Genomic DNA, 16,972 nt, shown 5'->3' with positions numbered 1-16,972 from the left:
ATACCTACAGGGCAGGATGGTTAAAGCACTGGATTAAGATTCAGGAGGTTTGGGTTCAATTCCCAGTTCTGCCACCAGCTTTCTATATGCCCCAGGGTATATCACTTAATCTCTCTGTGCCTCACTATTTGTCTGTCTTGTTTATTTGTACTGTAAGCTCATCAGGGCACACAGACTCTCTTACTATAGGTATGTACAGCACTATGGGGGCGCTGATGAAAAATAAGGCCTTGAGGTAGGCAACACCATTTCTATTTAGTTATTATTTATTACTGTGGCCAGATTGTCAAGGCATTGAGAAACAACAGCTGTTCAAGAAGTTTAATCACACTTGTCATTTAAGGCAATGGCTGTAGCAGGGATTATCCCTGCTTCGTTGCTTTCCGGCACTGAGCTGACTGTACAAAGAAAGTGACTTTCTACTCACATCGCGGCTCTTTTCAGCACCACCAACTAGTGAGATGATTTGAATGTTTTTCCTGCCACTTTCCTGGCTGTCTTGCTTGTGCCCAGAGCGAGCAAAAAGTGACAGGAGCTGAGCTCCCTCCTCAACTGGCCCAACTACCTATCCATCCGAGTCTAAAATATAAACAGCTTCTAATTGTTTCACTGGAATTTTAAAGGAGAGAGACAAGGACAGAAGGAATGAGAGAGGAAAGAAGGAACGGAGGGCACAGATGGGCAATTAATGGTAAAACATGCAGGAAGTGGGTTAAGGGTAGAGTACTCCATAAGGAACTCCTCTACTGCTGTTCCATTGAGTGGGACAGGGTTGTTGCCCACACAAAATGAGCTGCAAGTTTGGCCTCACCTCTGCTCTCCACTCCAGAATGAGCTGCAGGTCTAAGCCCAGGACCCATGAACTTTGTAGGAAGTCTGCGCTATCTCAACCAGCTCTGGTCCCTTTCCCACATTACTCCCTGGCAGCTTGTCTCCATTGGAGGAGCACAGACAGGGTAATACATACCCCAGCTCTTTCCTCTCCCTGGGAAACTCCATGGAGCTGACTCCAAAGCTGGCTTGCTAACTCCCCACGCCAACCCTCACAGTCTCTGCCATTTCATCCTTCCCAGGGACCTCTTCACAGGGTCACAAGGAAAGGGGCCACAAAAGCAGCTACACACCCCCTGTGTGTGGAGGGCCCCATCCACACACATATCTCAGAGTATGATCTAGCCCTGAAATCTCTTCTGTTGTGTATAACATCTAGATATGTATCCTGGATGAATTTGGCACACCATAGATCTCTGCTTGGGCATCCTATTCATGTAAAATACAATTCGACATTGCAGTTATAGTATTCAAAGCCTTGACTAGTCTGAGGTCTGGCTTTCTGAGCTCATAGTTCAGATTGATTGAGCTGCTCTCACAGCAGCTTCTTGAACTTTCCAGGACTAGCAGCAGAGTTCCATCCCTTCTGGTATTCTTTCCCCTCCGTGGTGTGGTGTTTTATCTGTCCGAGGTACATGAGCCTTCTCACCATAGTATCTGAGCACTTCACAATCTTTAATGTATTTATCTCTAACCACCCCTGTGAGATAGGGAAGGGCTAGTACCCTCCCCATTTTACAGATGGTGAACTGAGGCACAGAGAGCCTCTAGGCAGGATCGGCCTTAGGGAAAATGGCACCCTGGGCAAACTTGTATTTTGGCACCCCGCCCCCATTGCCCCTGGTCCTCATGGGCTCGCCATTCCCCCTTTGCTCCTAGCTCCTGCACTCTCAGCCCTTGCACCCCTTCACCCCTAACCCCTGCTCCTTCCTATGCCCTAACCCCTACACTGTGTCCCTTTGTCCCTAACTCTGCATTCCCCTCCTGCACCCCCAGCCACTGCCCCCTCCTGCTCCCTCTTCACCCCTAACCCCCGCACCCACCTCCTGAACCCACGTGGGGAAACTGATCTGGATGCATGGAACAGCTGGCATTGCTGCCCGCACCCCACTGGAACGCTGCTCCTCCGCGCACCCCTAGGGGGTTACAGGGGAGCGAGGAGCGAAATCAGGGCTCCTTGCATCCAGGTCACTTTCCCCATCCGGGCTGCATAAGGGGAGGGCAGAGAGCAGCAGCTTCTGATGCTCGCCTCACAGCACAGCCCAGGTAGAGAAAGTGACCTGTATGCATGGAGCACTTGGTGTTGCTCCTCGCACCCCCTCCCAACCCTCTATGGGGGCACAGAGGAACGTGGTGGGAGGGGTGCTGTATCTGTGTGTCACCGCTTTCCCCCCCCCCCCCCCATGTTCCTCCGCTCGGAGGAAGCAGGGAGAAATCTGGGCACCCCCTAGCAAGCAGTTTGTGACACTACACCGGCAGCGCGCACCTTTGCACTGCTACACAGCGCCCCCTTGATCACCGGGTGCCCTGGGCAGCTGCCTGGCTGGCCCACCCCTAAGGCTGGCCCTGCTTCTAGGTGGCTTTGAAAATCTGAATTTAGATGGCTTAAAAGACAAACTGAGGAGACCTGCCTAGTGCTTTTGCACATGCAGAAAAGGCCTAAAAATTCTACTACCGGTCATGAATTGAGATGAAATGCTGATCGCCTATACGTTTAGTGCAAACAGTGAATTTCATGGTGTTCTAAACATCCTGAGGTGTCCAGGGCTTGCAAGATATACCATAACACTCAATGAAAGAAAAACAGATTGCTTTTGAGGATTATTGTGAGATAAATGTGGTTTCCACATGATGGCAGTGTAGCGTCTGCTCTCCCTGAGGTTATACAAGTCGGCAGCACAGAATCAAATTGCTCATTGATCTGAATTCCATGGGGCTTAAACTTACTCTGATCTCTTCTGACAAGGAGTTCCACTACCCAGGCCCTGTTACTGACACTATTTTGTTCTCCATGCCTCACGGTCAGAACCTGGGTCTACCCAGACACATGCAATGGAAATTTGTGCTGAAAGAGCCAAATCTTTCTTTATTTGTACGACCATATGAGCCCCAGTCACGGAGCAGGACCCTCTTCTGCTAGGTGCTGAACAAAACGATGGTCACTGCCCCCAAAGAGCTTGCAATCTAAGTATAAGACAAGAGACAAGTGATGGACACAACCAGACAGGGGAGTACCGGGAAACAATGAGACAGTATTGTCAGCATTGTAGGCATTATTCTCTGCACACCAGCAGCCTGTTTGCCAAGTGTTTTGTAGGCATCTTGGCAAATGAGAGTTTTGGGGAGGGTTTTGAAGGGCAATACCAAAGCAGCTTTGCAGCTATTTATGAGGAGCACCTCCCAGGCATGAGGGGCAGCATGAGAGAAAGCACAAAAGTGGTTGCTGAAAATGTAACAAGTGGGCAATGGAGGGATGATATCCTGGGCTGATCCGAGGCAAGCATCAGCAGCCTGGTAGCAAATGAGAGACAACAGATAGGGTGGGGATTTACCAGGAACAGCCTTGAAAATGAATACAAGCTGCTTATGTGTGATGTTATACAAAGGGAGAGCCAGTGGAGGGATTCAAAGAAAAGAGTGACCTGGTCAAAACTCCTGTAGTCTTCACTCAGGGAAAAACTCCCATTTACTTTACCCAGTCAAAATTCCCCCTAAGGTTTGCAGGTTTGGGGCCAAAAACTTTACAACAAAATAAATAAGTTTTAACTTGAAATGTTTTTGGTTAAATGACCTAGCAAGTCAGAAAATAAATGATTTCTTAGTATGGGGCTTCTGAATGATTTACCATATATATTCAAATCTATATGTGTACTATATGTATTCAAATGTCCTGTCCCACCAAACCCTTTGGGAGAACTCTTCTTTCACTAGCTGCTGCTGTCACTCTGGGACTAAATCAAGCAGATGGCCCTGATGAACTGCTTTGTTCAAAAGCAACTCTCACATTTTGTATTTCAGTCAACCCCTCCACCAGCCATTAGCAGATTTTGGGAAGTTTCCCATTGGAGGAGAAAGCAGTGACAATGGAGTCTGCGTGTTTTCTTAGTGTAATTCATTTTATTGGCACTTTATACCGCAGGCCTTGAACAGAGGTGGTCACAGATGGCATGAAGCAAACTCCTTTTTCAGAACTCTCAGCCCCAACACCAGTGTCTAGGTCCCAGAAAGAAACTTTGCCCCAACAATTGACTTTTGTTGCAGAGATTAAGGCAGAGAACAAACTGCCTGGTCTTTTGCATTGAGCTTGCCCAAAAGACCCTGTTCTTCAGAACTGTGTGTAACAGTGCCATCTGGTGACTCCTGCCACAACACTGTATTCAAAATCTTAAACAAATCTGCTGCACAATTATTGTGTATGTGAAACTGGCTTGGTTTAGATTTTTAAAACTATCCACGTTTTGTGATTGTGCTTTAATTCCAAGTCTTAAACTGACTGCTAAAGGAGGTGACATTGATAATGTGTGCAAATTCCACTCTTTCTTAGGGCTTGTCTACACTGTCAAGTTTTGTCGCCAAAAACTGCCTTTTGGCGACAAAACAGTGATAGCGTACACACTGCAATGTGACTTTTTTTCAGAAAAAATGCCCAGTTTTGGCAACAAAAAACTTCCACCCCTGCAAGAGACATTTGTCTTTTCCCCTCCCTTTATCGTTGACAAACAGCCAGTGTAGACACCACGGCTCTTTTTTCGATTTTATTGGCCTCCAGAAAGTGTCCCACAATTCCCATGCTGCCGCTCTGGTCAGTGGTTTGAACTCCGCTGCCCTGCAGCCAACCCGCCCCTCCCCCTTGCAGGCCCCAGGAATTTTAAATCTCATTTCCTGCTTGCTGGCTTCCCAGAGGAGCTTCCCAGGTGGCTTCCCAGGTGAGCATGGCTGGCTATCGCACCAAACGCACTCCCGCTTGGACCACAGCTGAGTTGTTGGATCTGATCAGTATATGGGGAGAGGAATCTGTTCAGTTGCAGCTGCGATTGACCCATAGGAATCGGGACACATATGGGCAAATTTCTCAAGGCTTGTGCGAAAAGGGCTATGATTGGGACACACAGCAGTGCAGAGCGAAGATAAAGGAGCTGAGGCAGGAGTGCCATAAGGCACGGGAGGCGAACCATATCTCCGGTGGTGCACCTAGACCTGCTGCTTCTATAAGGAGCTGAATGCCCTCCTTGGTGGTGACCCCACCTCCATCGCCGATAGCCCTGTGGACACTGCGGAGGCAGCAGAAAGAGAGGGTAACTCGGTGGCTGAAATGCTGGATGAAGAAGTTGAGCTAGAAGACGATGTGGAGCTCCCAGTGGGGTCACCTGGTGGGGCAGGCAGCCAGGAACTTTTCTCCACTCCAGAAGTGCTCTACGGGGAGCAGGAAGCAGATGAGACACCAGGTAAATTGCTGTGGCTTGTGTACGGAATCAAAAAGTGGGAGGCAGGTAGTGTTTTCTGTGAGCTGGACATTGCCCTGTGTAGCTAATCTGCATGGCCAAGCAGGGTGTCAATGGACATCAAGACCTGCAGGGAATCCTTCAGAGAGAGGCTCTGGAAAGTTTCCAAGAGGTACTTGTTAATCCTCTGCAGCAGATTCCAAGGGATTGCAGCCTTATTAGTTCCCCCATTTAGGAAACTGTACCATGCCATCTAGCAATCACTGGAGCTGGGACCAAAGCAGCACATAGCTGAGCCGCATATAGACCAGGGTGAAAGCTGCAAGCATGCAGTAGTTGGGCCCTGGTGTCCCTGGTTAACCACAGCAGTGAGTTGTCAGCCAGCAGGTTGGCTGCCTGTGAAAAAAGTGTGGGATAATTTTAGAATGAGTTCCCTGCAAAGCTGCCCTGCAAGCCATGACCATTTTGTCCATACGCACAACTGCCTTCCCCCCATTCCCGACACTCACCATGATTGGGGTGCTCGTGGAGCTGTGTGCCTGCCTAGAGTGTTTCAATCGTTTGCTGGAATGTAGCGATCCCTCTTCTGTGCAGCCCAAACCTTGAGGAACACACCACACACCCCTGCCGACCAGCTTCCGCAAATAAGGAAGAAGCTGAGACGCAGCAAAGAAGACATGTTCCGGGAGGTGCTGCAGCGCGATGAGAGACAGACCAGGGAATGCAAAGAGTGCTGGGAAGCCGAAAGGCAGGACAGAAAAGAGAATGCAGCATTTGCTAGGCAAGCAGCAGAGCGGATGATAAAAGTGATGGAGGATCAGACAGGGATGCTCAAGTCTTTGATACAGCTGCAGACTGAGCAGATCCGTGGTCGACTTCCACTGCAGCACACGCACAATTCTTTGCCAACCCCACCCCCCTCTATGCCCACACATTCCTTTTCACTTCACAGCCCTCCTGAGTTTCCCCATCGCTCCCCCCCGGCTCACCGCTTGCACAATGATAGCTGGAGCTACACACTGTTGTGAGGTTTTACCCTTTTTAATAATAAATAAAGGCTAAGGTGTTTAATGGTAGAGCATTTTTATTCTGTGTTCTACAAAAGCGTACAGCAATCAATTCACTCTCAGGAACAGGCTTCTAAAGCATTTTGTTGCATGCCTCTTGGGCCCCAAAATTGTACATGGATGCACCAGGGAAGCAACTCCAAAGCAGACATGTGTTACTGCCCCTCATTGTCAAAGTGGTCCCTCTGGGTTCCTCTGACAGCCCTAGCATCTGGCTATTCAAACTGTGCAGCCAAGCACTCTGCCTCAGTGCTCCACACCTGAGCAAACATTTCACGCTTAGATTCACACAGATTATGCAAAGTGCAGCACGTGACTATGACCACGGGAATATTATCCTCAGTAAGGTCTAGCCTGCCATTGAGACACCTCTAAGGAGCTTTCAAATGGCCAAAGGCACATTTGACTACCATGTGGCACCTGCTCAGCCTGTTGTTAAAACGCTCCTTGCTGCTGTCCAGGTGCCCTGTGTAAGATTTCATGAGCCAGGGCTGTACAGGTTAAGCGGGCTCTCCCGGGATTACTATGGGCATTTCCACATCTCCCACTGTGATCTTCTCATCTGGAAAGAAAGTCCCTCCCTGCAGCTTTCTGTTCAGGCCACTATTCCTGAAGATGCATGCACCATGCACTTTTCCAGACCAGCCTACATTGATGTCCGTGAAATGCCCCCAGTGATCCACAAGCATCTGCAACGCCATGGAGAAGTATCTCTTCCTACTGATGTATTCTGAGGCAAGGTGGTCTGGTGCTAAAATTGGAATGTGTGCACCATGAATCGCCCCGCCACAGTTAGGGAAACCCATCTCTGCAATGCCATCCACTATTTCAAGCACATTTCCCAAAGTCACAGTCCTCCGCAGCAGGGTGGAGGACTTGGAGTAATACAGCCCTACACACTTGGAGTAATACAGCCCCAACAGTGGACTTCCCCACTCCAAACTGATTTGCAACTGACCTGTAGCAGTCTGGATTCGCCAGCTTCCACACAGCGATTGCAATATGCTTCTCTACCAAAAGGGCAGCTCTCATTCTGGTGTCCTCGCGCTGCAGGTCGGAGGCCAGCTCAGCACATAGCTCCAGGAAGGTGGCTTTATGCATCCGAAAGTTCTGTACCCACTGGTCTTCATCCCACACCTGCATGACATTGCGATCCCACCAATCAGTGCTTGCTTCATCATGCTGTTGCTGAATCAATCAGCAGATGGCACATTCCTGACAGCTCCATGCTGTCAGATGTTATCGTGTTCTTTGGTTCTCCCATTCTTGAGGCTGTTGGGTGGATTCCAGTCTGCCCTCCGGGCGTCCTCTGGTTATTTCCACTTGACGCCTTCTTCAGCCGATGAACACTGGATTCTTTGGCTGGCACCTCCCTGATCATTCAGTTATTATCCACACCAAGCATCCATCCACATACATCCTCTATCTCTATTTTAATCACAATTGTTAACAAAGCGAGATGAATACAACAAAAGGGCGGGGAGTCTCTGGGTGCTCTTTCTGTTGTTAAAGAGTCTCTCTCTACGTGAGTAGTTGTTGTTACAAAGGATTGCTTTGAGAACAGACTCTGTCTTAGAATGTACTAACACAATTAGCAGCTTGCAAGTTTCACACAGAGAGGGAGAGAAACAGCACCAAAAACCAAGAGACCTCTTAATTAGTAATACCCTGGAATTTAAACTATGGGGACTCAAACTCACAGAACTTTTAATATGATCCAACATCTTTCTTCCCCCCCCTTTACATTTTCTTTTTCTCCATTTTCCTGAGATGTTTTCTGGCCATTCACCCCTCTCTACCTACAAGTCCTCCCTTACCTCATGACTGCCCCATATCTCTGGTTCCCTCCTCTCCACAAATTCCTTGTCCTTCTTTCTCTCTAGGTACCCCTGCAGCAGCGGTTCTCAAACTTTGGAGCATGCCTCCCAAGGGAGGCTCAGGAGTGTGTCAAGAGAGGTGCGAGCTGTGTGCTTTTTATTTATTTATTTATTTTAGGAGCTCGGGCTGTCAGCCCTGGGTGGCTGGGGCTTGTGCAGAAGGGCTGTGTACACCCGGGAGGCAGGGATAAAGGGGACAGATGGAGCCTCGCCGTGCGGGAACTGACAGACTGTGTCCCAACCCGGGCTCAGCTCTCCTTCCCCGCCCACCTCCTCAATCCCTCACCGGGAGGCATCCCGGGCTCAGACTCTCCTTCCCTCCTTTCCACAATGCATCACCGGGAGACGGCAGGGCTCCGGCTGGCAGCAGCAGCACAGAAGTAAGGGTGGCAATTAGGGGCTAAATCTGCTGTGAGAAGTGATATTAACATATCACTCTTTACATTGCCACCCTTACTTCTGTGCTGCTGCTGGTGCAGCGCTGCCTTCAGAGCTGGGTGCCTGGCCAGCAGCTGCTGCTCTCCACTCTGTCTTCAGAGCTGTGTGGTGGTTTATGCCCTGGGGGGGGAGGGGTGTAAACGATTACAGACACAAAGAAGGGGGGGGTCTAATCAAGTCAGTTTGAGAACCACTGTCCTGCAAGTTATCTCCATATCTCCTGTTCCCATGAGGTTCCACACTAACTCACCCCCAGATTTCTTCTTCCTTTTCCTCCCTGAGCAGAAAAATCACTTACTTTGAGTGTAGGTCTCCCTTCTTCTTATCTTACATTGAAACTATCCTCACATATCACTGACTCTTTGATGAGCCACATTACCTCAAGGGACTTCCCAGATCATGTCTGATCCTCCGTAGTAGTAGCACAGTTTACCTCAAAGAACAGGAAATGGCAGCTGAAAAAGTATTGGGCCAACGCCAGGGGAGGGAAAGGGAAGCTATTAGGGACAGGCAGGGAGTTGCAGTGAAGAAAAATGGGAGATGAATAGGCTGAATCAGCCCAGAGGAGGGGACCTATACTGCTGGTGTAGCAGGTATGTCAATATGGAAAAAAACACTAAGAGGAAATACTGGCTATACCAGCTCAGTTTGTGCCCTGATTTCTCCATAATTCACAGTTACCTGTTGTTGGGGTAATACCCTTTTTCCACTTGCTCCTAATTTTCAAAAAAGTCACCTTTTTAGCTAAAATTCCCCAAAGCTGGTCCAAAGGTTTTGTTTGTTTTGTTTTTAAATTGAGCAACACTGGCTCCTCTGTGCCTTTTTTTTTTTTTTTAGAACAGGAAAAGTATGCACTTTCCCATTCTAAATAAATTCCTGTGGGTTTTTAACCACTCAATTGCCAAATTGGCTGGAAACAGAAAATCAACACTTGGTTTTGAGATTGCATGCCCAAAATTAAGCCTTGATCCAGAAAACTCTTCTGCACACGTATTCTTTCACCCCCAGCAGTATAGTTAAGCACATGCATAAGTATCTGAGCCTTAACTTTGGCATTTTTTGACTTTTAAGTAAATCATTCAACCTCAACTTTTTTCTTTTCTTTTTTTCTTTTCTTATTTTTAGTAATGAACGTATATATTTACACATCTCAGGAAGTTCTAATGATAATGTCAATGTCACAGTTTCAGGGCAACTGCACCCGTATTTCCCCTGCATGGTTCACCAAGGGCACCCACTTCATGCTTACCTAGTATCAGAGGGGTAGCCGTGTTAGTCTGTATCCAAAAAAACAAGGAGACTGGTGGCACCTTAAAGACTAACAGATTTATTTGGGCATAAGGTTTCATGGATAAAAAAACCACTTCTTTTTTACCCACGAAAGCTTATGCCCAAATAAATCTGTTAGTCTTTAAGGTGCCACCGGACTCCTCATCACTTCATGCTTGTGGTTCCCAGAGGTCACCTCTCTTGGATGGAGACCAGCATCTCACTTCCTCTTGACTGGGGATTTTAAGGCTGTACAGCTCCCTGCCTTACACTGTGATATCCCCAGCAAGACAAACTGCTTAAAAAGGCCAGCAGTTGCATTTTGCTCTCTCTCTGGCGAACATGACTAGTGTATTGCCTTGCCCGTAGTTAATAAGTTACCACACAGCGCCCTCTGAGCCAGCACATATAAAAGCACTTCAGACAAAATACTACAACCATAAAAGAAGCTGCTAGACAGATGCTAGAAAGCCTATCAGAGTTCAACTCCAGCACAGGGTTCTGGGAGGTTTTAGTCCCTCAAAACCCACAACTGGGGTTTCCCCCATGGTTACAAGTTCATATCTGCCTTTGATCTAGAACCAGAACAAAAGCTGGGCAGAGCAGCCATTTCTTTATACAGTTCTAGCTTTTGAACTTGGCCTTATGTATCAGGTAATCAGCAGACAATGACTATCTCCTCAGGGCATAACTTCAAAAGGCTGGGTTTTTGCATAACCAGAGCTGGGGAAACCTCTCCCTAGGGATTTACTAGGAATCCATGTAATGCTTATTGTCCCAAAAATCCATACTTGTCTGCTGTGGCTCAAAAGCTGGTCTTTCTCACTAACAGAAGTTGGTCCAACAACAGGTATTCCCTCACTCGCTTTGTCTCTCCCATACTTGTCTGGCACATTTTCAATACAGTCTTTTGAACTCCTTTATGCTTTCCAGTTCTCACATCTGTCACATCTCTCCCCTCAGGGAAGTTACATACAATCCTGGCCCACCTTAATAAATTTAATACAATAAGGTCTTCCCAGATGATTGCCATATCTGTTACACAGTGAAAACATTGAAATCAGTAGGACTTCATTTTCAAAGTTGTCAGAATCCTGCATAAACAGACTTATTCACAGATTAGAAGTGTCATAGTTAAAGAACTGTCCAATATTTTGTATTTTAAAATATGTTTATTAAAATCATATACAATATATCCTCCTGTCTGCATGTTTACTATTTTTAAAATTCAATTTCTTGAAAACATGGGAAGGAAGGTATGAAGCTTTTTGGGAGTTGTAAAAAAAACCCCACATTTGTTTCTTTTCAAAACCAAAAAAACAGCAAGATGATTATATCAGAGATAACAACGAAAATTATTATGCTGATTTCTTTATTTTATTTGCATATGGTTCTGTCGCTTAAAACGGTGCCTGTAATAATTTCCTTTGGACTTCCTCACATTCTGAAAAGGATATTGCTTCTGTGAAGTCATAGCTGCGAAGTGTAGCCTTCACAATACTTCATGGTTGTGATATATGTATGCTATTACACATGTCAAAACTCGCCTTATAGGCTAATAACATATTTTAGCTATGTTTTGAGGTCTGAGTGCATGAAGCTCTGATCATTCCTACTACAGTATCACATGTCTTGGAATGTGTCATTGCTTCTAGTTTTGAAAAAAATGTGTTTTTTTTAATTGTCTGGTTGCTCTCGTAAATCTACTAACTTGGATTCAAACTTGCATTTGAAGCAATTAAAGCACTGTTATAACTAGAGTGACCAGATGTGCCATTTTTGAAGGGACAGTCCCGTATTTAAGCCCTCCTGCAGGTATCCTGAATTTTTATTAAAAAGGGGAAAATTGTCCTGTATTTTCTGTCTCCCCCCGCACGCCCTGCCCCCAGCAGTACTGGCGGGTCCTGCTGCTGGCCGGATTCCTGCTCGCCAGCCACCCACCCACCAGCTAATGATGGAGGTGAGTGTGTGGGGGGGACAAGATACAGAGTGGGGCCAGCTGCTCCCCTGGCTGGTCCATCAGCGCAGCCCCCACTGCCTGCTGGCTCTTGGCCAGCAGGGCCCCGCCCCCTGTCCCGTTTCCTGCCAGCACTGGGTGCGTGCTGTGAGCTGCGGTGGCTGGTGAGTGCGGGCAGGCACCAGGTGGCAGCCAGTTACATGTAACCTCTGCTGCCCATCCATCAGCCCTTTACATGTTTCCCCTCTTGCTGTCTTCTCCCTGCTTTGCCCCTTCACCCCCTCCCCCCAGCCCCACTGAACCAGCCCCTGGTCAGAGTGCTCAGCTCACTAACAGCCTGGCCGGCAGGCTCCTTCCTTCCTGCACGGCCTGTGGCTGGGCTAGGCTGACCAGACAGCAAGTATGAAAGATCGGGACAGAGGGTGGGGGGTAATAGGCGCCTATATAAGACAAAGCGGGACGTGGGAGGGGGTGGATAGGGGGCAGGGACCAGGCTGTTTGGGGAGGCACAGCCTTCCCTAATCGGCCCTCCATACAGTTTTGCAACCCCGATGTGGCCCTCGGGCCAAAAAGTTTGCCAACTCCTGTCTTAACCCCTTCCTGCCAGCACTGTAGCCAGAGATGGCTGGGTCATAATAGGCTTTGCCTTCCCTGGTGCAGCTGCTGACCAGCCGCCGGACAACTGGGCCATGGTGCCCCCCCCTTCCCCAAGACCCCCACTGCCTTCTCCACTCCACCACCCACCCACGAAGGTCCCCACTGCTCACTGCGCTGCTGGGGCCAGCGGATCAGCTGGGGGAGAGGCCCTTCAGGGGCAGGAGGAGTTGGTGCTCAGGGAGGCTGCCTGTGGCCCGGTTCGACTCTGGTGGGGGAAGAGCCGGTGGCTCAGCCTGCCACTGGGGCCATCCCAGCGCTCGGGGTGGCCAGCAGCTCGGCTCGGCCCGGCCCAACGGTGGGTCGGGGAGGCCAGCTGGGGCGGGCAGGCCGGGGCTTCTCCGGTCGGGGGGGGGCCTCTCAGGGCTTTTCCTTTTAGGGGGTGGATTCAGGACTCCAGCGTGCAGGGGGAGGGGGGCATGTGAACCTGTGTGACTCCCCCCCCCCATGTATTACCTCTGGAAGACATGGCGCCAGGTACCAGGAGAGGCGGGTCCATCCCGGGGCCCTAACCAGGCATGGAGGGTGGAGAGCACCGGGCAGGGAGGGTCGGGTCAGGTCAGTCAGCCACCCTCCCTGTGTGAGAGAGGTGTATGGGAGTGTGTGTGTGTCACCTCTCCCTCTGTGGGGGGGGGGTTGGGTAAGGGTACGTGTGTCACCCCTCCTTGTGTGAACCCTACAGCCTTAAAGATAAGAAGGTAAATAAAAGGAATCCAACTACGCAATATTTCTTTTTAACAGGGGTTCAGTCAATGTGTTAATGTTTGTAACTGCATAGTTCTGACTGATTGCCATTGAACTCGCTTGAATATGAGTAATTTTACCAGGTGTCCCATATTCACCATAAGGAAATGATTATAGCTTTAACATAACTTTTAGTGTAGTACATATTGTCATTATTTATAATAATAATTTATCATTTTAAGTACTCACACCCTAAGACCTCTGTGTCTTAAGAAAGAACTAAAAATAATAAATACCTCCTAACATGGTAGGAACACAACCACCCCCACACAGGGACCTGATGCTGCCAACACTTAGGCTAGTGCTGAACTTTACTGCCCTGTATGCCTAAGAGTTGGCAGGATCAGCACCACAGTTAACAAGGGAGAAAAGATGTACAAGTCCTGTATTTATGTGTGGGCATATCTAGATGTGCTTTGGACTGTGTGCCCCTTGCCCATGTGGATTATACATTCGTTCCTGTATGGATAGTGCCCAGCACACTGTGCCTGCTGCTGATCGTAAGTAAAATTTTGTGTCCATGTGTGTGGTTGGGGGAGGGGGCTGTCTCTGTAAATGTGTGCCTATCTTTTATGTGCCTTTATGGCTGGTTGCTTGGGTGTGTTTATGAGTAGGCATGGGCGTGCCTAGCAGTATTTGCATTTGCAAATGTGCCTTGATGGCTGGTTGTTTGAATGTGTGAGCGAGCACAGAATCATAGAAACGTAGGTCTAGAAGGGACCTTCAGAGGTCATCAAGTCCAGCCCTCTGCACTAACGCATGTGACAGTGTAGGCCTGTATTACTAGATGTGGTTTTATGTTGAAATCAAACTAGGACACTTTTATTCTAACATATGTGCCCACGCACTACACTGGAAAAAGGTCTTTTTTGCTGGTACAAGCTGTGTCTACACCCGGCCTTTTGCTAGCATCTATGTTGATTGGGAGTATGATTTATTTTTTTTCACATTCCTAACAGACATAGCTATGCTGGCATAACTTTTTAAAATGTAGATTAGGCCACAGACTTTTACCAAAATAACAACAGGTGTGAGTTAAAACCAGATTAGATAAATTGGTGCAGCCCAGCCACACGGGTGTATGGCAGTGTATGTCAAAACTTCTACATCTGTAATTCAAGCTGTTGTTCTAGGCCCTATCTACACTACAAACTTTGACGGAGGCCTGTTATTGGGCATAATTCATGTATTGCTCATGTGGGGGCACACTGGGTGCTACTGGGCCAGAAGAGCTAGTCTGCAGCCTAGAGGGTTGCCAGGCATCCAGTTTTCGACTGAAACGCCTGGTCGAAATGGGACCCTGGTGGCTCCAGAGCCATTTAGTTAAAAGTCTATTAAAAGTCCGGTCGGCAGCGCAGCGGGGCTAAGACAGGCTCCCTGCCTGCCCTGGCTCCACATGGCTCCTGGAAGTGGCTGGCATGTCCATGCGTCCCCCAAAGCGTCGGAGCTGCCGCTGGGGCTCTGCATGCTGTCCCTGTCCCAAGTGCCGGTTCCACAGCTCCCATTGGCTGAGAACTGCAGCCAGTGGGAGCTACGGGGGCAACGCCTGAGGACTTGAAGTGAGCTGTAGCTCACGAAAGCTTAGGCTCAAATAAATTGGTTAGTCTCTAAGGTGCCACTAGTACTCCTTTTCTTTCTGCCTGCGGACTGGGGCAGTGCACAGAGCCACTTGGCCAAGCCTCTGCCTAGGAGCCAAAGAGAAATGCTGGCCGCTTCCAGGAGCCGCCTGAGATAAGCGCCACCCAGAGCCTGCACCCCAAACGACCTCCTGCAACCTCCTGCCTCAGCCCTGAGCTGTACCCTGGAGCCCGCACTCCTTCCTGTACCCCAATCCTGAATTCCTGTTCCCCGTCCTGCTCCCAAACTACCTCCTAGAGCCTGAACCCTCTCTTGCACCCCAACCTCCTGCCTCAGCCCAGAGCCACCTGCACCCTGAACCCCCATTTCTGGCCCCATGCCAGAGCCTGCACCCCCACCCTAGAACCCAAACTCCCTCCTGCACCCCAACCCCTTGCCCAGCCCCGGGGGACAATGAGCGAGGGTGTGGGAGAGCAAGCGACAGGGGAGGGGAGATGGAGTGAGCTGGGGCACGGCCTCAGAGAGGGCGGGGCAGGAAAGTTGGCCACCTACACGCTTTGTTACCTACACGCTGGGGGGGGGGGGGGGGGAGAATTCTCCTTTCTGCCCTGACCAAAACTCATGGCAAAGTTGCTCTTTCCCCTCCCCTGCTATACAGCGCTTGTTGCAACGCGCCCCCGGCCTGGCTGAGCCCACGGCCGCCCCGCCAGAGGCTCAGCCCGCCCCGCCTGGTGTCCTGCCCCTGCGGGCGCTGCAGCAAAGCGGTCACTGATCCGCACACCCGGGCGCTTCCTGCCACGCCGAGCTGCCGCTGAGCAAACGCAGGGCGAGGCCGGCTGGGCGTGCGGGATCGGAGGGGGCCGCGCCCACGCCCGGGAAGTCCAGCAGCCCTGGCCCCGGGGCGACGGGGAGGGTGCGCTCCTCCCTGCTGCCGTCGCCAGGCAGGGGGAGGAGCAGGGAGCGCGGCGGCCGGCTCCTGGCAGCCAGCTGCTACCTGCGCTGGCGGGAGGGCGTGGCAGAGCCCCCGGCTGCCCAGCCCCGTAACCCTGGGCGCTGGAGTTGGGCGGCGGCGGCGGCTGCTCAGCCAGGGACCGTAGGGAGCAGGCTCCACCGCCGCCTCCGCTGGAGCTTCTTCCCCCAGCTGGACCATGGGCACCCCGGGCTCCTCCGCCGTCGAGCACAGCTACATCCGCACCGTCCTGGGCCACCAGACCATGCAGGAGCTGGACAGTTCCACCCTGGCTTTGCCCTCCGAGGCCAGGCTGAAGCTCGTGGGCAACCGCGCCGGGGAGGAGAAGAGTCTCCGCATCCAGCAGCAGGTCCAGCAAACGCTGGCCAGGAAAAGTAGAGGCTCCCTGTCAAATGGTGAGTGCCCCAAGCAGGACCCGATTCTTTCCCCCCCCCCCTTCTGACTCTCCCCTTCTCTCCACTCTTTCCTCTTATTCCCCCAACTCCCTTTCTCCCTTCTCATTCTTCTTGCTTTCCTCACCACTTCTTCCCCCCCCGCCGCCTTCTTTTCTTCCTCATTCTCCTTGTTCTTTTGATTCTTCCTCCCTCCCCCTTACCAAGATTAATACAACAATACCAATAGTCTCTGGTACATTTTGCTTTCTTCTTTACAGTTCTCTCACAAGGCAGCCTTATCCTGTAGGAAGGCTCCTCCTGAAGGTGACACTGATATTCCATGGCTCTCTGTATTCTCATCTTGCCTACAGAAAAGTTTGAATCAGTCACCTCCAGGAGTCAAATGTTTCCCTTACAAATCTCTTCCTCCCCCTGTCGAAACCATTCTGCCTGTCTTCCCCCTTATCGGCTGTTATGCTAAGACCAGCTGTGAGGTTCTCCATTTTTCTGGCTTCTTTCAACTGTGTGTCATGTCTCCAGTTGAAATTGTCGCTATATAAATGTAACCAGGAGTACCTAAACGATTTAGGAGCGCAATACTGATTTGAAAGTCAAGGGGATTTATGCTCTATCAGTGTTTTTGAAGATCGTGGGCCTTTTGATTAAGCTCAGTATCGGTTATGTTCTCTGTCTTAGTGTTTGTAAACTGCAGTGGTCCTCGGGGAAATGGCCTTGAGGTGATCTAATGAGCCTTTCCTGCCTCTTACAATA

General features: G+C 49.8%; 1 protein-coding gene across 1 annotated transcript in view; it reads left to right on the top strand.

Moving 5' to 3' along the window:
* Nucleotides 1-15,768: 15,768 nt before the first annotated feature.
* Nucleotides 15,769-16,972, top strand: part of PKP2 (plakophilin 2) — a 60,556-nt gene continuing 59,352 nt past the window's right edge. Inside the window, exon 1 of the mRNA XM_073329957.1 lies at nucleotides 15,769-16,222. Coding sequence (XP_073186058.1) covers nucleotides 16,006-16,222 — 217 coding nt within the window. The 5' untranslated portion in view covers nucleotides 15,769-16,005. The remainder of the gene's footprint in view (nucleotides 16,223-16,972) is intronic.

The sequence above is a fragment of the Lepidochelys kempii genome, chromosome 1 (assembly GCF_965140265.1).
Source record: "Lepidochelys kempii isolate rLepKem1 chromosome 1, rLepKem1.hap2, whole genome shotgun sequence".
Lineage (NCBI taxonomy): Eukaryota > Metazoa > Chordata > Testudines > Cheloniidae > Lepidochelys > Lepidochelys kempii.
The sequence above is the reverse complement of the archived record's forward strand: the minus strand, read 5'-3'. Positions and strand labels throughout refer to the sequence as shown.